The 23283-nt window shown below is 53.8% G+C and overlaps 7 protein-coding genes across 7 annotated transcripts; 3 read left to right on the plus strand and 4 right to left on the minus strand.

Annotated features, from left to right (window-relative positions):
- Positions 1 to 1764: 1764 nt before the first annotated feature.
- On the minus strand, positions 1765 to 2028 carry MYCGRDRAFT_51687 (uncharacterized protein; the record flags this gene model as incomplete). Its single annotated transcript, XM_003847325.1, has 1 exon — positions 1765 to 2028. A coding segment is annotated over one exon (264 nt), but the record flags the coding sequence as incomplete, so codon positions are not given.
- Position 2029: 1 nt separating this feature from the next.
- Positions 2030 to 2497, minus strand: MYCGRDRAFT_97659 (uncharacterized protein; the record flags this gene model as incomplete). Its single annotated transcript, XM_003847324.1, has 1 exon — positions 2030 to 2497. The coding sequence occupies one exon, from the start codon at positions 2495 to 2497 to the stop codon at positions 2030 to 2032; it is 468 nt and encodes a 155-aa protein (XP_003847372.1).
- Positions 2498 to 4484: 1987 nt separating this feature from the next.
- Positions 4485 to 5424, plus strand: MYCGRDRAFT_97660 (uncharacterized protein; the record flags this gene model as incomplete). The annotated part of the gene is made up of 2 exons (XM_003847282.1): positions 4485 to 4631; positions 4783 to 5424. 2 exons carry the CDS (start codon positions 4485 to 4487, stop codon positions 5422 to 5424), a joined length of 789 nt encoding a protein of 262 aa, XP_003847330.1.
- Positions 5425 to 8322: 2898 nt separating this feature from the next.
- On the minus strand, positions 8323 to 11081 carry MYCGRDRAFT_97661 (uncharacterized protein; the record flags this gene model as incomplete). The annotated part of the gene is made up of 5 exons (XM_003847323.1): positions 8323 to 9359; positions 9416 to 9598; positions 9788 to 10074; positions 10385 to 10499; positions 10823 to 11081. 5 exons carry the CDS (start codon positions 11079 to 11081, stop codon positions 8323 to 8325), a joined length of 1881 nt encoding a protein of 626 aa, XP_003847371.1.
- A 587-nt stretch (positions 11082 to 11668) lies between these two features.
- MYCGRDRAFT_97662 (uncharacterized protein) lies at positions 11669 to 12389 on the plus strand (the record flags this gene model as incomplete). Its single annotated transcript, XM_003847283.1, has 3 exons — positions 11669 to 11708; positions 11798 to 11941; positions 12001 to 12389. The coding sequence occupies 3 exons, from the start codon at positions 11669 to 11671 to the stop codon at positions 12387 to 12389; spliced, it is 573 nt and encodes a 190-aa protein (XP_003847331.1).
- Positions 12390 to 17020: 4631 nt separating this feature from the next.
- MYCGRDRAFT_97663 (uncharacterized protein) lies at positions 17021 to 17678 on the minus strand (the record flags this gene model as incomplete). Its single annotated transcript, XM_003847322.1, has 3 exons — positions 17021 to 17048; positions 17178 to 17281; positions 17439 to 17678. The coding sequence occupies 3 exons, from the start codon at positions 17676 to 17678 to the stop codon at positions 17021 to 17023; spliced, it is 372 nt and encodes a 123-aa protein (XP_003847370.1).
- A 1700-nt stretch (positions 17679 to 19378) lies between these two features.
- MYCGRDRAFT_97664 (uncharacterized protein) lies at positions 19379 to 20712 on the plus strand (the record flags this gene model as incomplete). The annotated part of the gene is made up of 4 exons (XM_003847284.1): positions 19379 to 19577; positions 19681 to 19788; positions 20052 to 20292; positions 20418 to 20712. The coding sequence occupies 4 exons, from the start codon at positions 19379 to 19381 to the stop codon at positions 20710 to 20712; spliced, it is 843 nt and encodes a 280-aa protein (XP_003847332.1).
- Positions 20713 to 23283: the final 2571 nt, after the last annotated feature.

The raw sequence follows: 23283 nt of genomic DNA on the forward strand, positions 1-23283 counted from the left end.
TCTACACACGGAAACCGAAGCTTTCTTCGAGGATGCGTGGACGATCTGAATACACAAACTCTAGCAGCACGCATACCATCCCCGGGCTCCGAGTCTCAAACGAGAAGGAGAAGCTGCGAGAAAGCTACGAGAAGTTGGCGATGGCATGCTGGCGATGACAAGTCGTTCCCAGTACGGAAAGAAAAATCTCCGCTTGCTCGCTGCCGTAAGTACCTCATCACACAGCTCGGTGAGATCGAACTAGGGAACCCGGGGAATAGGGCAGCGTCGCAGCCGTCGTAGGGCGATGCGATTGAACACCCGCTGTGCGGTCTACGATTGATTCACGATATGATGAAGTCGGAAGGCTGGTTTTTCTATACTTGATATCTTGGGGGTGACGCGAGGGTATGACAAGCAAGGACACTGTATCTGGTCGAGTTTCGTAGTAATGCGAAATGCGTTTTACAGGATGGGATGGGATGAGTGGGTAAAGCTTCGCAGACATGCCTATTGGACACGGGAGAAGAAGGTCCTCGCTCGGTGCGGCTTGGGCTGTATCTTTCGGAGACGCAAGCTGCGACGGATCGTTTGACATATGTGTAGTGCATGTAGGTACCAAGAAAACTAACACTGAACCTCGTCTCTTGCTTCAATCATCTCATCAAAATCATCTCAAATCTCGACCCTGCAGAAAAATCATATGTTTAAACACATCCTCTTCCTCCCCACCCAAACGGGAGTGACCCATTCCACGAACCGCTCGACACTGTGTTCTCCCTAGTCCGTGAATGAGAGTCTACTCCCACCCGCGCGATACCGCCAGTTCCCTCGGCACGATCTCGTCTCCGCACTCTCGATGCCTGGCGCACACCTTGGCTAGTACGACCAGGACTTAGCTCTCTTCCTGCGGTGGACGCTTCTCTGGCCTGGGGGATGTCGTGGCTCGGAGAGAGCAGTACTTGGCCAAGTTGGAGGGATTGACCGTCGTCGTGGTTGATGAGGGGAAAGGATCGATTTAATTTTGGGGCATAAGCGAAGAGTATGCCGGGCCGAGAAGCGAAGGGCCTTCTTGCGAGGGTATGTCGTCTTCTTCAGCAGTGCCTCTGAGGTGGAGTTGATGGCCCTCCGCCCCCTAATCCTGTCCTTTGCTTCATCCGGCTTCGTTGATCGGTTGCTTCGTTGAACGGCTGCTCTGTTGATCGGTTGCTCCGTCGATCGGCTGCTTCGTTGATCGGTTGCTTCGTTGATCGGTTGCTTCTTCGTCCGCATTACGCATGCCTCCTCCATCGCTCGATTTGCTCCGGATCATTGTAATCACCTGCATCGGAGATCCAGTGCTGCCATCGCTCCGCCCCAATATCGACGGCCTCGTCCATCTCCTCTTCAAACCTTCGGCCAACACAGCCTCATACGCAGCTGAAGTCCCTCATCTTCCTCGTCCATCTCCTCTTCAAACCTTCGGGCAACACAGCCTCATACGCAGCCGAAGTCCCTCATCTTCCTCGTCCATCTCCTCTTTAAACCTTCGGGCTACACAGCCTCATACGCAGCCGAAGTCCCTCATCTTCCTCGTCCATCTCCTCTTTAAACCTTCGGGCTACACAGCCTCATACGCAGCCGAAGTCTCTCATCTCCCTAGTAGTGGCTTTGGTGAGTGAGGTGTGTATTATTGCTGCTTTGACACACGCCGGTGCCGATGAGCTCGCTTGAGGTAGCCTCGATATGGTTATGGGCGAACAAGAAACGATCGCATGTCCGGGGTCGTTGAATGATATCTTTCGTTTATGTCGTGGACTCGTAATGTTGGTGCCGAGGTCGTGAGAGGGTGAGAATCGTCGAGGTGTGAGGGCCGTCGAGGTGTAAGGGCCGTCGAGGTGTGAAAATCGTGGAGGTGTGCGGATCGTGGAGGTGTGCGAATCGTAGAGGTGTGCGAATCGTAGAGGTGTGCGAATCGTAGAGGTGTGCGAATCGTGGAGGTGTGCGGATCGTGGAGGTGTGCGAATCGTAGAGGTGTGCGAACCGTAGAGGTGTGCGAATCGTAGAGGTGTCAGAATCGTGGAGGTGTCAGAATCGGGGAGGTGTCAGAATCGGGGAGGTGTGAGGATCGTAGAGGTGTGAGGATCGTCGAGATGTGCGAATCGTGGAGGTGTGAGGATCGTGGAGGTGTGAGGATCGTAGAGGTGTGAGGTCGTGATCGTGAAGGTGTGAGGTCGTGAAGGGTGAGATCGAAAGGCGTGCGGGGCCGGGTAAAGTTCGGCTTCTCGAATCGTTGGAGAAGACGGCTCGGGACATCTCCTCTGCAGACCGGACGGAGCTCGGGAATTTCAAGACGAAGTGACTGACGTAGAACTACGACCACGGCCATCTCATACGCATCCACGACGCCAGCAACACGGACCTCTTCCTGCGACATACGCGAACACATCAATCTGACGAAATTTCCCTGCATCGACACGGCCTCGACGAGAACGATCTTCTCCTCCCCTCCGCGCGCCTGCGCACTGAATCGAAACATTTCATGGACATCATGGATCTACAGCAGGTCCAAAGAGCTCCATGAATATGGAAGAGTCTGGATGTAGGATTTCAATAGCATGGACTGCTTCTTCACCGGGCAGCAGTCCTTCTCGATGCCATAGGCCTTCAAAGTACGGTTGCTATTGATCACCAAACATTGCTTCCTCCACTTGTTCTCACAGTAGTAAGGCTGAGATTCATCGGTCCGACTCAATACATGTAGTGCCATGTCTGCGTGTTGATTGTAGTATGCTAATGCCAACTTGACAGCAATGCCGATGCGAACTGCGGCGTTCAGATGCCAGATCCAGAGCAGGTGATGGACTCCTAGGAACGCCGCCTCAAAAGGGCTTCTACATCGCAAAGGACGCTCCTTTAACACCACCTCCTTGTGCTACGGCTCCAGCATATCAAGATCCTCCTGCGGCATCCCACCATCGTCCTCGTCGTCCTCATCTTCCTCATAATCCTCATCTTCCTCGTCAAGGAGCCTGCTCGCAGATAGGAGGCGGCGCGGCGGTGGCGACAATATTAATGGAAACTGGTGCGACAACACAAGAGAAGGCGTTCCGACGATGGCGACGGGAAGGGTCAAAATGCGATCAGACGCACAAGACGTCGGATATTACTAAGAATAAAGGTGAGGGACGCGACACGGCAGATGTCAGTCATTGCCTTCCACCAGGGTCCCCCGGTGGACATTGCACAGGTCATCCGCGAAGTGGAAGGACCCTTGACGTGATCACTGATGAATTCGCATCTGTAATGCGCATCAATGTGGCAATGCGGCCGCAATAAGAGCTGGATCCGAGGCTACAATGGCTCGCTTCAATGGATTCTCGCCTCCGGCGGCCCAGCAAGAATCGACGAAACATGTGCAACACACGGAGCACACAAGCAGTGTCGAGGTTTCGAAAGAACAACTACTGAAACTCACGGAGCTCAACACAGACCTTCTTGACGCATAGAACAATCTCTTGTCCGCATATCTCACCTCCGACTCGTTCGAGCCCAGCAGCCCACTGCCCTACCTGGATCTGGCAAGCAACATTCCAGAGCAGACGTTTGGGCTTTTTGGGTCACGTAGTCCGAGAAAGAGCGAAAAGACTCGCAAATACACGAAAACGGCGGAAGGGAAATGGAGGGACCACAACGACAGTCTTAAGCGACATCGAAAAGCAGGCTTCACGGAGTTCTTGACTGTCCCTGGAAGCTACGGCCATACGAAATCTTCCGCGACCTGGGTGAAGATGCGCTTTCGTGCGACTTCTCAAGACGCATACGGACTGCAGCTACCAATCTCCACGCATTCGAACCGCCAGTCGAATCGGTCACCTTTCTACCTCAAGCGAAGCATATCGCAGCCGCCCGGGAACAGCCATGCGGGATTGATAAACACGGCAATTGAAAGCGGCAGCAAAGCAACAAGGCTTTGGCGCCTCGCGACGCTAAGGCCGCCGAAAGGTACTTCTCGAAGCTGCACGGTCGAGAACAGCCTAACGTTCGCCGCAGAAGCCGAACAACCACGGCCGGCAGCAAGAGGTCGACCGTCGTAGGCAAGACTACTACATATACGTCGGAGAGCTTGGCCCAACCAGAGACGCAAGAGAAGCAGACCAACACCCCGACAACATCCCATGATGAAGATTAGGGAGTGAACTCCGACAACGAACGCGGGATGTAGGGTGAGGACTTCGAGGGTGGGGGCATGGAGGTTGATAAGAGCCATTGTGATACACCTGAGCTCGGTCGAAGTCGAGGCGCAAGAAATGGGGTGATTCCAGTGAGGCGATGAGGACTTCCTCAATGATGGAGGAGATCTTTCGACTGTGACGTCAGCCGCTTCTCAGTCATTGTCGACACTGCATCACCCGCAGCCAGGCACATCCGCAGTGATAACAACAGCCACAGCCTCGCATGTGCAAACCATCACAACGCCTCGTGCAGCTACAATCAAAAATCTGCTGGACGGCACGGAAGCCACCATGATCCTCAGTCTTTCATCAATGGCACCACCAACGCACGCCGTCATCCCCGCCACTCTCGCCCAAGGCTTCGACTGGGCGAATGCCAAAGAGGATGCTGTCATGCTGCTCTACGACGACTCGCAGCAATACTACACATTGGCCATCGTGCGACCGGAACAACGTGCGGTTGAACTTTACGCCACTCATAAGCCTGAGTCTGAGTCTGAGCCTGAGCACTCACGCACCATCGAAAGATCCCTCGAGGAGCTCCTTTGTTCGCTACCCGAGTGCGATTCGATGGCGTACACACGAACAGAAATGGAGTCCTGGCTCCGATTCTTCGGCGCGGGTCTTGGTCTTCGCACTCTGGGCCATGTACGGAGTTGAAGAGATATCGGTGCCGCCCGAAATCGACCCTGGAGCTTCAATGATCGCGAGGTACCACAAGGAAAAGGAGGTCAGCGTCTACTGCGTGCCCAAGGACGAAACATCTCCAACGAATGCAGACTCGATCCCCTTGTGCCAACTGTTCAACTTGGATATCGAAATCATAAAGACCAAGCAAGAGCTTTCACGAAGCCGTGCTACGTTTGAGATGTTTCATGTCGTGGGCCAAAGCGCGCGAACTCAGCCGGAGAGTTCCAACAACTCATGCGACGCTGACCTCGCTCGGTTCCGTAATACATCCCAAAATGACAGGGTATCAAAGAATGTGTCGTCACGGGACGAACTGCAACGTATCTTGAACAAGTACGAGGAGAAGATTAAAGAGGTGACATTAAAGTCCGGGCAGATTTATATGTCTATGGGTTTCATGATGCGGAAAGTGCTCGGGTCTGCGGACTTTTGCAAGACGGAGGAGGATGCGCAGAATAAGAAGAGAAAGACTGCTTTGGAGGACCTCCAGCGACGGTTGCACACTGCCATGAATGCCTGCACGGAAAAGCTGTCCAATTGACCGACGGCCGGGTGTGCTTAGGCGTTGTGGGATGTAAGAGTGAGTAGTGGGAGTTCTCGATCAGTGGGAGTTGTGGGAGCTGTGCGAGCTATGCGAGTTGTAAGACCTAAGCAATGCTGCCGATGCAAATGTTGTCGAATTGGTCTCACCCGGATTGTTCACACTTCATCCTCGCTACCCTCGATCCTCACTAAACGTCAGTCCGCGGAAAGACGAAGATCAAAGATCGACTTCGGAGACATTTGTATAGTTACAGTTACACGTTGCAACGACCTTGTTCTTCAACATCGGCTGGCTGGCTACCGAGAGAGAGAGAGAGAGAGACAGAGAGAGAGACAGAGAGAGAGACAGAGACTAACACACCGCGGCAGAGAGTATATGACGAAAAATCAAGACGAACGACATATTACGGACTCACTTCGACGCCTCTGGGTCAACCAGTGAAAGTCCCACCAACATGCACTTACGCCGGCATACCGTACGATCGTGCATACAACACATTCGACCTCATCGCCGCGATCGCCTCGTCTACAAGGGACGACCTATGCGAGCGAACCATGTCAGACTCGTGTGGCTGAACAAGAAGAAGACGACGGAGGATTCTACGGTACCATCGCTTGTGGCGCCAACATGGGAAGTAGTATTGCCGTCGTGCTCCAGCAGTCCAGCGTACTATATGGCTACATAACTTAAATTGTATGGAAACGAGCTCACATCGGTACGAGACCTCTATTGGCCAGCAACGGTAATGTCGGTCACTGCTTGTCCCAGTAGTACCTTCGACCAGCAGCATCGCACCCTGGCTGCAGATTTCCCACCACCTACGGTTTGGTCTCTCGTGAATGCAAATGCTCAGCCGGTTCCCCTTCTAACAGTAGTACTGCGCGGTACGTCGACCACCTGGACAGCTGCCACCTGGAAGCACCTACCGGCCCAGGTCAGGCCGCCCGCTCCTGAAAGTACCTACCTTTCATCGGCTCCGCCTGATCCAACGACAGTCATTCTCACACTTGACCAAACATCGCCCGCACATACTTACACGCATATCCATCCATCTTGTCAAGCGCCCGATTGCTGCGAAGCACCTTTCTGATCAGCACCATCGTCTTGCTCTTCACTGCAGCTACTTTCCAACATAACGGGCCACCGGGCTTCCTCCTTTAGCGACGAGGGGCGGTATATCAAGCACCACTCCTCGACTGCAATGATCCAGATGTGATACTGGACAGCTGTTGCATAAACTTCCACCAATGCTATTCAATGGAAGCCCACATGAACACCATCTCCGAACAAATGGCCATTGCATTCAAAACTTCCCACATGTTTGAGGAATCAGAGTGCTTCGGCCTGCGACCTGCGCTATTGCGCCGACGTAGAGGACGTAGCTGTCGAAGCCATTTGCGTAGAAACTTCGGGGGACACGATGGAGTGCGAAATATAGCTAACAACAGGACCCGGCCCGGTGGTCGACGCAGTGTGTCTTGATAGTAAGCCGTACGGTCGAGACGACTTGGGACCTCCACCATACACCTCTAGAAAACAGTGTCCTCTCGGGCTGTGTCTGTTATACTTGACATGACCTACCTGTTACTGCACCAAGCTGGCACTGCAAGCAGTGTCGCCCACCGCTCGCTTCTTCTGAAGATGAAGCGGTGAAACAGCATGGCTCCAGATTAGGCTCCTTTCAATGAATTAGCACTGCGTTCGAATGCCGGTCATACACCGACGTCAGCCAGTACGTATGCTCTTCGATGTGGGAAGCCGGCTTTTAAAGTACTGAGTACAGCCTGTGCAGCGATTTTCCCGTTCCCTTCGACATCCCTCTAACCAGGATCCTTAACGACAACACACTCACGTATCGAAACCCTCCGTCGGGCGTCCTATCCCTAACAGAGCCTCTTAGTCGCCGCCATTACCTTTGCAATCTAACAAACCAACCACCTCGTTAACGACCGCCAATCTTCGCGACCTATGCAAAGTAAGACACTACGTTAACGGCACGGGACTTACACTAATCCCCGCCTACCGTTATACGAATCTGCCTTACTTTCAAAGTCTACTAAGATATTATGTAGCCTGCTTATAATAGTAGTCTTACCGCCGGGCGTAACAACCGTAGCGTTATTGCCGCCTAGTTACTACCCGATGCTAACTTAACGCCTCCCCTTGCCGCCGGCCTCGTTCGTAGAGTACATATCTACATCTTAGCTTCGAAGATACCTGCTACTCACCTACGGACATCTCAGCATCACCATGTACGCAGCAGGTCCCTTCCTCGCCATCGCCGTCTGACCTCCGCCCGCGCGGACTTGCGATGAGCGGTCTCGTCACAGCTGAACACGACAACCGATACTCTTGCAAGCCGAAATGTGCCCGCGGAGCCATGAGGGATGGTGGCCGCTAAAGTTTGAAGACGGCGCAAGGCCATATGTCGACTACCCCGCCGATGTCGATGCCGGGAGGCGATGAGACACTCGATTGATGAGTGATGACCTTCGAAAAGCGAAATCTTTCTCGTGTCCGCGAAGTGTGCGGTGGCAAGGCCCTGCCTAGGTTGTGCGATGATGAGGTCTGGCTGGGAAGGTATAACATCCAGCCGTGGGTTCTCGAATAGAAATCCAATGCGAGAAGGCTTCGTTGCGGACAAGAAAGCAAAATCCAGACAAGCGCCGCCGCCGCGTAGGTCAAGACGCGGTAAACGGTAAACCAGAGGGCAAGACATCAAGCTCAAACAAGATACAGGGCGCACGTGTTGAAATGCCAGATCAGATGAGCTCTCTCTCTCTCTCTCGCTCTCTTCGTGAACATCCGTCAGCAGCACTGAATCATCGCAAGATTCGTCGCCTTCTTGTGTACCTATATGCCATAGCTACGATATATATAGCTTGTTTGTAGCTACTATATAGGCGCTTTCAACGAAGTACTTTTCGGCGCGATCGGACGATATCTCGTAAAATCATTGTGACCGAATTGCGGTGATTGGAAAGGATGCTGAAGAAAGTCAACACCACTGCCGTAATATGATGGTATACCGGTTGAGTCTGGGGTAGCATCCACGGTTGGTGAGATGAGTGCCCGACCGGTGAGACTCGTCTGGGCAGACATGCTCGGTAGGACGCCTGGCCCGTTGGTTGGGTATGGCATCGCGGATATGTTTGGCGGGAGGTACAACATGCCTGAATTTGCAGGTATCGCAGTCGACGGCGAGTTTGGGAGTTGTTGAAGTTGCCGAGAACGTTGAGCATGTTGAGCATGTTGAGCATGTTGAGTATAAGCCAATTCCGGGACCACTGTAAAGATCGGCCAGGGATTGCCCTGCTGCTCGCAAGAAGCCGTCGGATTGTCGTTTCCAGGGAATGGATGGAATTGCTCGATGTTGCCAGGGAATGACGGGGAAGAAGTCGGAGCGTGGTGATGATACATTGGTAGGCGTAGGGCACCATCGCTCCAAGGACTCTTCTCCAATTGCGGCTGCTGTTGCGGGGCAACACCTCCAAGATCACCATCGGAAGAGTTGTGCTGAGCTAAGGGTGTCTCCTCAGGGACATGTATCATCTTCCCGCTGCGAATTGCATTCTTGCAGAACTCTTGGAGAGCGGCCGTGGACATGGCCGTGACTGTTGTTGGCTCGTCGAATTCAGGCGATGAGGCATTGCTGTACTCAACGGGCCGGCGAGAAAGCTTCGTGGTTTGCCGCTTAGTATTTGAGGATGCTGGCGTGCGAGGTTGCGCGGTCGATCGTCGTTTTCGCTGCTTCACCCTTCCATCTGCGCCAGACGCCGAGTCACTCCTTCGTCGTTTTTGGCTCGAAAGGCAGGCTGAGATGGGTGGAGCTGTGCTTGAGGACTCTGCACATGCACTGGACTCCTTGACTGCTGGTGGCAATGTCCGTGTGAGCTTCCCGCTGTTGTCGTGGCAGGCGATCGTGGCCCTGTCTTGAAAAAAACCTGTCAGTCGAGAGCACTCGGACGCTGCGCAAAAGTATGCTCACCTCTCTTCCGTTGACAGGCCTCTTCCATGCTCGCCAGCTCGAACATTCGATCCAAATTCCTTTGGCGCTGCTCGGCGCTCTCGCGCGAGTTTCCCGGCAAATTGGCAAACAGTTCTTCCTTGATCAAACCCCTTAGGTACGCCGTCCAACCTTGCTCGGCACAGCTCTCGTTGGGCTCGATCGCTATATTATTCCAAGCTTTCAAGTCTGCTGGGCTGGGCCGCAGGCGGAGGAGGTGGAGGCACAGGGCCTCAACTTCTGGTCTCCATTAGTTCGAGGCTTGAAGCTTATGAGGTAGGAGCGTGGACCAACCTCGAGCACCGAGATGTAATATTTTGACGAAGCGACATTCATCTGTTGATGGCCACCAACCTGGGACTCCAGCTCGATCGTTAGCACGGTGGTGGACCGGATAGGGCGATTTGAATTTGATGTCGGGACTGATGCTATCGATCCAAGCTGCGGCAATCCTCTCCTTGGCAGGCCACTTTACGAGCTGGAGCGATCTATGTAGGGATCTGGCGACTGCCTTTCCATCGTCAAGGTGGAGTCTCGTGGGCGAGGGCGAGGGTTGCTTCTTCTGTTGCTCGGCATTCCTGACCGCGGTGACGTAAGACCGATTGTCGGATTGAAGCTCAACACTTGCCAGCGACGGCGAGCTGAGCTGTGGAGAGTAGTGGGATGCCATTTTTCGATATATTGTAGAGCTGAGTATGCTGGGCGATCAAAGACTCTTCAAGTCGCTCAAAGCTGCGGTCTAAAATGTCAAATGGTCAAGCCCATGTCGTGTTCAGGCCGCGTGCACGTTCCGTGACTACAGTACAGGATCTGCAAGATACGTAGTACGGCAGCCTTCCCCGGTCTTTCGACAGCTCTGGTGCGTCAGATCTGCTGGAGATCTGGAACTTCGCTGGAGGGCCAAGTCAGGCGGGATGCCACGATGTGAGGTATTGGAATAGCACAACTCACTGCTTCCCCGAGTCCCAGCCAGCCCGGCCGAGCAATTCAGCTCGCTCTTGCGGTGAGATCGTGGTATGCAAGTTCAGCCCGATGTAGTTGTGGACGCACAGCAGTATGCAAGGGACTGCTCAACCGCAGGTCGCACAGCTCGACGTCCTCTCGGCAAATGTGGGGAGGAGGCACATCCGTGTGCGCCTCGACGAGCTTGATTTATCCGGACCAGAATCATAGCAAGTACAACGCAAAGACAGTGAAGTTGTCGGTATCGCCAGATCAGCAATGCGCCTGGAGTATGTTGAATACCGGCCCGGGCTCGGGATACGAAGGTAGTCCTCAACAGTCTTGGCAATTAATATGGAGCGGGAATGGTCCTGTCCAATCGATGTATGAGCGGCGGTTGGCGCGGCATTTCCTTGTCGCCAGCGTTGGTGGGTCTCCGATAAGTACTTTCGTACTTGGCCAACTTGGCAGCGGCTCCAGGATGAGCCGTGTCTTTGCATCCTCCGAATGTCGGTATGTGCAGGGCATTCACTGCGAGATGTGGAAGAACAATTGCATCATTAACGAAATGTGTGGCAATAGCAAGAGACCTTTTCCGGAGAGTACATGCGTTGGAGTGGCCAAGCTTGAGAGTGGTGGCATCGTGTACTTCGGCATACATCCCACTGACTGCGTCGAGAGGCAGAGCCTCCTGGTAGTTTGACATTTGACACCTTCTTGAGGCCAACAGGTTGGTCGCCACTGGGATGAATGTTAAAAGACGATGGAGCGGGTCAATCTCGCGCGTCCGAAGGAAGCACAACAGCGATCCTTCAGAGCCCCATGTTCGCAATGCCCGACCTGTGGCCCATCTTGACGTCAAAGGTAGCGTACATGGATGTAGCCGCTGCCGTTGTATTTCACCAACACTCGCTGGGAAAGTCATTGAAGCATCGGGCCCATAATTCATATGAGCTACCCAGCACATCATGACAGAGGTTGCTGATTTCTTGCCAGTGCGCAACACGCTCCGTGAAATCAAGGCTGCTAGCTTCACGACCGCGGCCGTCAATGCGGCGTCCCAAATGCCGGCGCGGCTACCAACCGCTCGTGCAACATGACCTTCTGTCCGTGACAGAGAGCGTGAAAGAACGCAGCTGGAGACGAGTTCGCGGCACCGAGTTCCCGGATACAAGACTGGCACTCGTCCAATCTGTGCCTGGTCCTCCGCCATCGAGTCCACTTCATTTTCGCCTCTGATCAACACCAGCCAACGCTCCACGACTACCGGCCATGCTTCCCACAAGCTTCAACATGAACCCAGACACGCCTCCGGTCGAATCGTATCATCATGGTATGTTCGATCGAGTTGCAGCCTTCGAGACCAACTCTATGGCTTCCGCCTCTCGTTTTCGTGGAGCCAGCTGATCATTCATGATGTAGTCCAATACGTCAATCCCGTACATATCTGGTCGCTTCCTCAGACTCCGTTACTCCCTCAGAGCCTGTCGCTGCCTCGCCTCCAGCCACGCCCTCAAGTCCTCATCGATCAGACTGTGAAGATGGGCGAAGGATCATCAAACAGTCGTGCGTATAGACCTCCAAGATATGACTCCCGTGAGAGCCGGCTGACATCTCTTCCGCAGCTCATTGTCTCGACGACATGCTGGCTCTCCCGCATTCTCGGAATGCTCAACCCTCAACGACAGATGTGAAAGCAACGCCGGCGTCCGTACCACCTTCTCCCGCCTTCGACTTCAGTTTCAGTCTTTGCCCCTTCTCGGTCCCATCGCGGCCACAGCCAGACTTCGACTGGGAAGCAGTTTCCATTGTACACGGGCCTCCATCTTCCACACAGGAAGCTTCCGTCTCGTCCACAGATGGCGACACAGCTCCCGCCTCCGCTCAGCACGCCTTCACGAATCGAGGAACCGCCACCTCGACATCGCTTTATCCGCCGCAGGAGCTGAGCAAGCCCATGGAATCCGGGTGTATGGGTCGGGGCACGGCGTCGAGGAAGAGGAAGCGCGACTAGTGGTGGCACTTCCAGAACCCGTTCGCAGATGTGGAGTAGATGCGCGCTGTACTGAGGGGCCAGGTCGATCCAGGCGATGGAGAGTGGTTTGGAGACGCTGCAGGTGAAGGTGGTGAGAATGGCGGATCTGTAGAGCTGTATTGCATGTGATGTTGGATCTTCAATAGACTTCGAGTACCAAAGGCGTGGTGCGTGCCGTGAGGGGTAGAAGGCGCTTCGTTAGTGCACGTAAAGCCTCATTAATGCCGCACGTGACACCTTAGGCCTGTAATATCCTAGCTAGTTTTTCTAGCTTTGCCCAGAGCATTAACGCATCGACGCATCGACGAAGCTCATGTCAATAATCTCTCGGAGGCCGAGAGCTGAGACTGAGACAGGCCGACCGACCTGGACGAACGGACGAGCAACGCAAGGATTCCGCGCAGGAGAGTATACTATACCAAACGCATCAAACCCGCCATCGCTCGCAAAATTCAAGGGCATGGAGCTCTCCACAGTCAGGATCTGCTTTTTCAGCATTGGAATAGAGCGTCCGAGAAGATCACACGAGCTGTTTTGAAGAGAAGTCTTAGTCTCACAAGGTCGTTTGGTCCGCGGGAAACGAACGCTCACAAACCAAAAAGCCAAGTTCAGTCACAATTTTTTGGCGCGCTACATCCTGGACGAAGCAGTATACATGAATGTGCTCAGGCAAGTACCAAACTACAACCTGTCCGATTCTTGTTATGTTGCACCCTGACCTTCGAAGCTTCCGGGTTCTTCTTCCAAGACTTGGTGAGCGGTCCTGACTCCCACTCTACCACCTGTGGACCGCATCATGGGCGCCGTCCAAGATCCCGCCGCGAGCACGGCGTATGGCTCTCACGCTTCCGCTGTCGCTCACTGGATCGTGCATGGCCCACCTCATGCACGCGCCTGTCAATCGCACTATTCAATGGAAGAGCGCCATCCGCTGGGTTCCGTTCGCAGTTCAAGCAGGTCCGCCAGCAAGTCCAAGAAGGGTTCCGATCTACCAGCCAGTGCCATTGCAAATCCGCGGAGGCCTTGTTGGTGCTACCGTCCGATCATTTTTCCATGCCGAGAACAATCTGTTTGATATCCCTGGCAATCAGTCAAACTCGCCCATTCATTCCGAATCCCCCCCTCAGTCTCGGTCTCCGTACCTGTCTTGTACAACCCAATTCAACGGCCGCAAAAGCTTGGATCCTTCGTTCAGAAAGTTTGACGACTTCAAGGACTTCGCCAAGATCAATTTGCGCGGAACTTTTGGGAGTACGAAAAGCGTCCAGCCCAATATGCTAGAGGCCGACGAAGGCAGCATGATCATGGTAGCGCCGCTAGGAGATATCCTGGAAGCCATGCGGCAACACGAGGAGTCGACCAGTTGAGTGCTTCAATATCAGCGCTCCAACAGATCAATTCGATGCTATAAACTCCAGCGACAAGACCTCCAGCATCCTCTTGACCCGCATGAATAGTTGGAACGCTACGCAGACGAATTTCTCAACTGATCTGGGAGCACCGTCTTCTCGATACGTCCGATTTCTCCCTGTCAGCTTTGTGCAGACCCGATCTATGCGTTCGATCCTCCCAGCTTCAGTCTCTTAACTGCCTCCAGATTTTGAGGCTATCTCAAGCAGCCGCACAGTTGCTGGTATGAGATCTCATGAGGGCTACAAGAATGTGAACATATCAGACCCTGTCTGTATGGGACGAAGCTCACCGGTCGAGCCTCGCACCATGTTTCATGGGCGGCAAGAAGCAAGTAGAAGCACCGTCTTCGATGTTTCCCTAATATGGCCCAAGGACGCTCGTCGCGCCGCACTTCCCATATCAGCTTGAAGACTGTCGCTCTCCTCTCGCTCCTCTCTTGCCTGGCCTCCCTCTTCGCCGCCGACTTGGCGGCCGCCCTCGAGCAGGTTTGGGGACGCTACACTCCACAACAAGCCGATGCAATTTTCGAGACTATCGATCCAATGTGGATAGTGGTCTCATCGGGCAGCTTTGGTTGGCAACTCATGGCATAGTGCAGAGGTAGCTCGGCCGCCGGGGAGAACCGCTCCTGCCAAAAGGCTTCTGCAGAGCCCACCATCGAAACCTCTAATCACAGTCTAATGGACGGTCCCGGACATCCTGAGGATCACTCGGTCCATCGTACTCAAACAATATCATCTACCTTCTGTACTCCGGGCTGGCTGTTGTAGAAGCATCGCCAACGAACTCTTCTCGACCTGTCGACCTGATTTTCACTGCCATGTACACCACTTCCGCCTCGCCACACATGTGCGGTGTCTCGTACTACCCCATGCACACGTTCCGACGAAGCATCTCTTCTCGCTCTTCCGCTCCAGCACATCGTACCACGCGGTCCTGCTCGAGGGAATTGCAAGACCAGCTAGCAGCATTCGATACACATATCGGCGAGCCAACTCAACTTGAATGGGCAATAGGGGTTGTGAGCATAAATATTGTCTCCAGCACAGAAGACATCAAGGCCGAAAGTTATGTGAACAAAATGGAACGCCAGCCTCGCTGCTCGATCGTGGAGGATCCCTGCCAATATCGGAATCTTTTGCTGTCGAAAGCTCGACCAAAAACTCACTCAAAGACTCTCGCTCACAATTTCGCCGCTCAAATCCATCCTCCTCGAACAAAGGACTGTCCGATGACTCCGGCCTCAGACTGCAAGTCAGACTGGCTCTTTTACGGCCTCAACTTCGCCGATGGCAAGTCGAGCGAGATCTCTGGCGGAGCAAAATGCACTTTCGGTCAGCGCATCGCAATATCTGATTCTGGGATCAATGCTGGTTTTGGACATAATCACACTGGGGCGGCTGCCGTCAGCCTCGATGTTGGCCGGAGGAGCCGGAGCGATGTAAGGGCTTGCAAGCTGGAACGAGCCTGTGAATTTTACGATATCTGCGAAGCTGGATTCTGATTCTGGCCCTCTACCTGTTTTCGGCTCCATCACCAACCCATATATCTTTCCTTGATTCCATTGGCCGTGTCACCCCTTACAGACGCCGACTTCTCCAGACCCAAGACCGCGCTTCATCGCCTTTGTCATACATGGAAGTCGGTGATGTCCTGCCGGTCCACTCGGCACTCTTACTTGCGCGTTTCCGCCAGAAGCGTATTCGCTAAGGTCAGGCCTCTAGCTTTGATTATCGGCGTTGTTGCGGATAGCAAAGAAGATGCTGGTGCAACGACCGGCGGAAGTTCGAGGTGTTCTCGGCGTTGGTGATCAAAACTTCGCTCGTGTTTACCTCAAAATACTTCCCATTTTCGAGACTGAACGCGGACTGATACACTCGCCAAGATATCTTCCGATTTGGGAGAAATATCTGCTGCGCTATGCATAAAGCCCGTACACCAACCGATCTTTCTCGCATTGTCAAAGTATGAATGGCACCAAGTACCATTCCTCGCCGATGCTACACAGTTCATGTTTGGAGAGACGACTTCGCAACGTCAAACATCGAGGCCGGGAAGAGAAGAGGAACTGGATGCAAAGAATGGAATGGTCATTCTAGATAGTCTACCGTACACTCTGTCTACTGAACCCGTGCATTCATCCGACTGCACATATCGCATGATTTTCTGATAACAAGAAGTCGCGCCCTGCCTCCTCTCACAGGCAACATCATCATCACACGCGTTGCCGTTCTTTCGACGAGGTCGACGGGCGTTCTGTCAATACAGAGGCGCCTGGCCGCATTGTTGAGGGCGGCGGCAAGCACAAGAGTCGCGCTCCGCGGACGTGTCAATGTCGCGGGTTGGCAACATGGAGGCCGGCAGCGCGCAGATGGTCCTTTGGCGAGAGAGGGTAGAAAAGAAGACTCGAGGGAGGGACTGCTGGCGGAATCAGGTGACACGCCTCTGTTGGACAACATACGCACGACGTAGGCGCGGTTGAACATGACGAGATTGCCGTTTCCGATGTTCAAAGCCATTTGGGCGGGCATCAGTCGACGGATTGAGTAGTGCGCTTGGTCTGGAGGGTGGCAATTGCATAGTGCGCTTGATGAGGGGTGGCAAGGGACCTTTGAACGTTCTTGAATACGTTCAATGGTTCCTGGTAGCATATCCTCTTGTGGAGCCAGTTCGATCGTGGACGCACGACAAACAGCTGTCTGTGGGTAGTTCGGCGATGTTTTGCTTGATGGAGTTACCCCAAAGGGACGAGGAGAGCAAGTTCCACAATGAACAGCTGTCCGTGGGGTGGTTCAGCGATGTTTCGCTTGCTGGAGTTTTCCCAAAGGCATGAGGAGAGCGACTTCAAGGTAAACCTCACTTCGTTCAGGTGATGATGTTAAGGGCGCATCACGAGTGCAGTGTTGAAGTGAGAAGTGGTGTAGCTGTGACTGTAAGCATCAGTCGACGAATTCGAATTGGTACAGCAAAGAACTCACCGGAACATGTTGCTTATGGCTCCTGGCACGACCAGGAGACGCGCTGTCGTCGAGCGCCTCCGTGGCATCATTTCGCTGATTACTGCGCTGGCGTTGAGGAACGCAACATTGAAGTTGGCATGGAGGGCGTTTCGCAAGACAATAGCGCCGACCTCATCACACAATCGTTGGCCACCCCAGCAATCGACTCCACCGCTTCGCATTCAGTCGTCGCAACCGTCAACCATCCAGCGGCGACTTGTACTCCCTGGCCGACATGTTCAGTGTCCGACCGCCAATCACTCACACCGGGCTTGTCCGACCGATGCTTACCCTGGAAGCTCTTCTTCTGAGCAGGTCCATCTCCATGTTCCCTGCCTAGTCTCCGTCTTCGTACTCATCATCATCACTGTGCTCTTTCATATCCTTGTCGTTGTCGTCAACGAGCTCTGTCCCACCTTCGGCTTCCCACTTCCGATTCTGCGACGACCATTTCAAAACCTGGTCGAGATCATCGTATGCCGCGGATAGAGAGAGTAGGTCAGACGCAATGCGAGCGAGGAGGTACGCAGATTGGAATGACAGAGACCTTTGGATCTGCTCGAAATCTGCCTTCTGGAGGACTAGGTCGTATGCGTCGAGCGTGAAGTCGACTCACATTTCCTCTGCGAATTGGTGGCCCCATGAGAAGGAGCTTCGTCCAGAGGATGTTGCGGAGCCGCAGCCCGCGGTTACATCTCAGTTTGTTGTCCTCATCCAGAGATGACTTGTCCTTGACAGAGTAGCCATGAATGAAGTCGCGCACTGTCTCCGGTTCAGATCGCTGTCGGCTCGATGTTGAAGTTCCGGAGCGGTCGCGCAGCTCACCTGATGGCGGAATGGAGGACTTGCGCGACATCAATTAGTCTTGCTTCATGGTGACAAGACACTGCGGGAGGAAGCCTTATGAAGTTGCACAGGTCGTTTCTCGACTTTTGCCTGAGGCAGCTCCTGCCTGACGTTGATCCTCCTTCAAGATTTGCACAACGATAAGAGCGGGACCACGTGCGTCTACTCGCTACCTTAGGACTACTTCCGCCGTACTCTCTGGAACTTTGCATTAACGCTATAAGGACTAGAGTACCTTCCAAATGTCGTTCAGAAATGTCGTTTGGGAATGTCCGAAACGTCGTTGTGAAACGTCGTTCTAAAAAGTCGTACGAGACGCACGAGATCAAGCCTGGACAACATTGACGCCGTCTTAAGGAGTCGCCCTCTTGAGTGGCAGTAAGGACTACACCAGAGTGAAATGCATGTTGTTCTAGAATGTCGTTCCGGAAACGTCGTTTTGAAACGTCATTTCGCACGAGATCAAGCCCGGACATTGCTTTCAAGTCATCTTTCGGCGAGGCTATGGGCAGCTATGAACCATAGGCGTATATTCGTTCTGCCTAAGCGCTCGCCGCTGCGGGCAGGGGATTATGCCTCACGTGCTCGGGTATCGTACGCCCGTCGCTGTCCTCGCAAGCTCGGGCTCCTCAGTACTCACTTCCCTCGTTGTTCGCATTTACGTAAAGAAGGAAGAGTCGGCTTGAAGTTGGCAAGAGAGCATGAAGAAAATCCCAAATGGAGGGCCATTTGACCCGAAGACTGCTGGTGATCCAGAGATCGGATGCGTGTAGCATAGAACTACCCTACTGACACAATGACTATGGAGTAATACAAGACGGCACTGTGAGGACATTGAGGGTAGCCAGGCTTTGGCGCAATCTCAACGTTTCGGTGGCTGGCGAGCGTACTCGAGTCTCGGGCTTTTCTTAAGCAATTGTGAGAAAAGAACAGGGCGTCGAAGTGGTATCAGGATTGAGATCCCAGAAATATTCTTCCGACACCAGGACAGTCGTAATTACCTCACGCTGCGACTGTGGAAATCTCACGTGCCTGCTCCATCCACGGTAGCCTCAGCCACCGTCAATGGTAGGTGAAGTGAAGTCTGTAGGGGTCTGAGTTTATGGGTGGCGTTGGCCACATCGTCTTCCTGCGAAAAGTCTCAGTACACTGAAGGCCGAGTCAAGACACTTCGCGGACTCTTCTAGATCTTGTGGACTGTGGGAAGAGCGTTTGTGCTTCACTGGTGGACTCGCAGAGATGATGAGGGTCAGACCAAGGTTGCTGGTAACCCGATCGCTGGCTTGATATTTGGCGGTTTCTCGGGTATGCTGAAGTGAATCATCGAGCGGTCGTCACTGGTACAAAATTGCTGTTATGCTTCCAGTGCTGCGGTCAGTCTGCCCCTCAGGTCGGTGGGACATGATCACAAGCAAGCAGGCGAGGTCAAACTACTCACAGTCGAAGCGATTTGGTACCTTTTTGGGTGCTGGCGATTGTGGTGGTGTTACCTAAAGTGTTACTGTCGGATGAGACGAAGAGAACGCAACCGACTTCTGCAGGTGTGAAAGGCTTCTTGCTCCTCGCGGTTGTCCGGTCTCCTCTCCTGGTGTGCGCCGCCTTCTCGATAGCCAGCCGCAACGACTCGAATAGTACGCTCTACTTCAAAGCCTCCCATGCTCGTTGTAGTCCGATAAGAAGTCTCCCTCTCGCTGTTGGACATGTCTCCGAATGCGCGCACAGCACGTCGATGCGATGAGTTGCGCGGTTGAGTCGATGTTGAAGGCGCAGCCAGGGAAGGACTCGGATGCTGCAGCAGACGAGGAGGAACAGGTCGATGATGGACATAGCAGTGGTGAGACGTGCGCGTCTGATGAAGTGGAAGTGGAGAGAGAAAAAGAGGACTCGGGCAGTGACATGTCGGATCATCGTGAGTGCAAGGCGCATGGACTTGAGACCCTGGCAGCGGTCCGTTCCCGAAGCAACTTGACAACATCACAACACCCTCAATTCCGCCTATGGCCTTCTCCAAGTCCTCTCCACCATCCACCAGCCCGACTACATCCATGCACCAGTCATGGCCCTCACGGAAGACGATGTGGCCGTTCACTCCAACGACTACTGCTGCCGTCATTGGCACTGTTCGACCCCTCGCCTAGAACCAGCACATTGAATTCGACGAGCATCTGAACCTCGCGACTCCCACGACCAACAACATCCTCGTCCCTGCCCGCACGGCCGACGGCGACTCAAATCAATGGAGCTTGGCTCTAACCCGAAGGCTCTTCGTCACCGACTTCTATCTCTCCGGCCATGGGTTTGCGCTGGAAGAGCAGGAAGCCGCAGTGACGGCTGAGGGCGGAAGAGTCCAAGATGATGGTATGCGACAGCTTCGAGAGGAGAGTGGGCGCATTCAAGACTGCGATGCAGCACACACGAGATGGACTGGATGCTCCGCAGGCCCTACGTGCTGCGCTTGGGAGGCAAGCGGCGCTCGCCGAAGGCTCCGTGGCCATGATGGGCAGAATTACTGGAGAGAGGTCGAATATCCTCGGAAAGATAATCGATGGTCTCAAGGAGTTGATTGTCGGCATGACGGCGGATGCCACACGGCGATTCTTTGCGGACCATCTACCGAAGAGCAGGTACAACTCGTTCGCCCAAGCATACTCTTCCTCGGTGACTGACAATACTTTTTCTAGCAAAGGAAATGCAAGCTGCTACTCCGTCCGAATAATCGCACTTGACCGAGACCTTCGAAATCTCACAGTCCTCGAAAACAAAACCCGCAGCCTGATCGTCCGAGCCTCGAGGCGATCCCAACGAGATCCATCGCAAGCGTGTCAGGCCGCACAAGAGACACGTATATGTGCGACGAAGCGGTCTACGGCAAGAGGAGCATGAGTATGTCTCGGAAGACTGAGCATTGCGAATTTGCACAAGGGCACAACTTACGACTAATACCACACTCCGTCGCTGGATTCCATGAAGGGCTCTGTTTGTCCCTCGCCACATTCTGCTATTTCACACCTCACTACTCCTCCTTCATTCTCTCAACCGATTAGACCTCGGTCGCTTCACCTCGGCATGGAGACCATCCATACATCTTTCAAAATGGTCGAGCAGGAGACCGCTGTCGCGTTAAACATTGCTAATGGCGTTACGAGCAAAGATTTCGCAAAACCCGACTGTTCAGCATGGTCCCTCAAGATGCGGTGCTATGGACTGTGGACAAGAGCTTTGCCGTGGTATTTGCCCAATCGTTGAGAACGTCCGGTCTTTTCTCTGGACGGCTCCTGGATCTCTCGAGGCTGGAGTCCCATTTGCACGCTCCTTTCTCTCGAAAACCTGGACTGAATCGTCTGGTCTTGGTCTGCTGTTTGCGTGGAACTCTGCTCGGTCATTTCACCGGCCCAGTATTCCTATCGTTGTGGCCAACGAGCTTATAAACGCACGCAGAAGTCGAGCGGAGACTGGGAATGCCCCGTTCAGTATGATCTTATCATGCCGAGTGGAAAGTCGAGCGAATGAATGCGATCAATCTTGTCGCGAAGCTACAATCGAGTGTCAAGAGCTTCGCATCTACAGATTGCGCGATTCTGGCGGTGGTCTTGGATCCATTATCACTGCTGCACTCTCATCATCAAGGGGACGGCGCAAAGGATCAAAGGAGGGCAACAGAGGAGGTGAGCATTCCTGGTGAACGGGCGTGCGGGAACACCTGGATTTGCATTGCAATACACAATTACATGTAAGCTGGATGTCCAGGAAATCCTCCTTCACCATCGCAGATCTATTCGCGTCGGACACGTCCTCCCGCTTTGCCTCGTTCTGCGCAAATAACGACCCGCGAACTCGAGTTCTTGAGACAGCAACCACCGTATCCGCAATCCTTCTCCTTCTCCTCCTCCTCGCCCTTCGAGCTGATGTCTTCGGCATTACCGACTCAGGCTCCAAGCCATCAACAAGCTTTCGCCGTGTACAGCCCATCGACCCGCAATGCCAATCCCAGCCACAAGGCCCACTCGGTGGTTTGAGGTGGGCTGTCGTCCAGCTCTCGTCTTCGTCTGTGCGTGGTCAATACCATAAGTCTACCGGGAAGAAGCACAAGAAGCGGTACCCACCAATCGGTGCCCTTCTGAGCGGCGAGCTTGAAAAGTCTCCGCACCTCGTTGAACCTCGATGGGAATGGGGTGGCGGGTGCCGCCTTGGTGATTCGCGCGGGTGCCGGCGATGTCAGGTGGGTGCGAGAGAAAAGAGGATCTGCTGGGTCCTCGAGGCCGAGAGGCGGAGCTTGCGCGGTGCCTTAGATGGGCTTGTTGGCGACGACATGGTGATTGCAGCTTGCGCGGTGCCTTAGATGGGCTTGTTGGCGACGACATGGTGATTGCCGAGGTGGCGAGGACTCAGGACTGGTCTTGAGGGCGTTGGGATAGCGGACAGTGGGATGCTGTAATGGCTTTTGACAGTGAAAGGCGATGGGGTAGAAGGCGAGGAGTGAACGGCAATGGCGTGCAAGGCAAGGAAGATAAGAACATCCATTACCACGCTGGTCTGATATGGATGTGTCTTCGCAGTGATTTACCCCACGCAGCGTCCTTGTACCCATTCCGATGTTGGCCAGCCTTGAATACCTCTGCGCACGACGTACAAGTCCTCCGCTTCTTCACTCGCGACCGAGAGACTCGATGTCCGCTTCGGCTGACAATATACTCGACTCCAGGAACCCTGGCGAGGCTGTAAGCTCTTGCTGGACCAGCGTGAGATCGTGCCGCCAACTTCCGGAAGTCTACAGACGACCATTACAGACCAGCTGTCGACTCCTCGGAGACAGTCCGAGTGACAATGCTTTTAAGCGTGATTGCAAGTGGGGTGTCGAGTGCCGTGTGCATGCTTCTGGCATGTAACGTGCCCGGTGCCTGTGCGATGACCTCTTGGGTCCAGAGTCGGAGGAAGTGGTTGACCGCTTCTTGCTCGTTATGCACAATCTTTCTTGCGACGTCGTCCACGTAAGAAGAATGACCAGCAATGACCACTGCGCAATCAGCCACTCTCCCAATTGATGGCGAAAAGTCGGTTGCCGTACGAGCAGTACCGAGCACGGACAACATCCGGAACTCCGTCGTACACTTGAGACTTCACCTTCTGATTCACGACAACATTGCTCGACTTGTCTATCAGAGTCCGCAATACAGCAGCGTTGCTTATTCAAATCATCCAGAGTCACATGTGAGTACACAACATTACGCGGAGACGCAACGCGCACAAGACAAGTATCATTTTCTTCCCGACTTCTCAACTTTTTAGACAATCACTACTTCCACCACCTCTTCCCGTCGCTCGCAGACCGAAAAAATGGCTTCTCCAGAGCCGTCGGCGGCGAGCAAGAGGCCCCACCACACCACATCTGGAACTTGCGGTTCTCAAGCTCCCGAGCGCAAGGTATGTCTGAACAACCCACCAATCACTTTTCTGGGGGGAACGGCCTTGGGTTGCTCGAATATCGTATAAGCGCAGGCGCGAGAGCTGGAGAGTAGGTTTTGTCGTGTGTGGGAAGGATGAAGTTGCCGGCTGTCAGCTGCCTGATGAGAGTCCTCGACGTGATGAGAGCCTCCACCCGTGCTTATTTCCATTGC

This window comes from Zymoseptoria tritici, chromosome 15 (assembly GCF_000219625.1).
Source record: "Zymoseptoria tritici IPO323 chromosome 15, whole genome shotgun sequence".
Lineage (NCBI taxonomy): Eukaryota > Fungi > Ascomycota > Dothideomycetes > Mycosphaerellales > Mycosphaerellaceae > Zymoseptoria > Zymoseptoria tritici.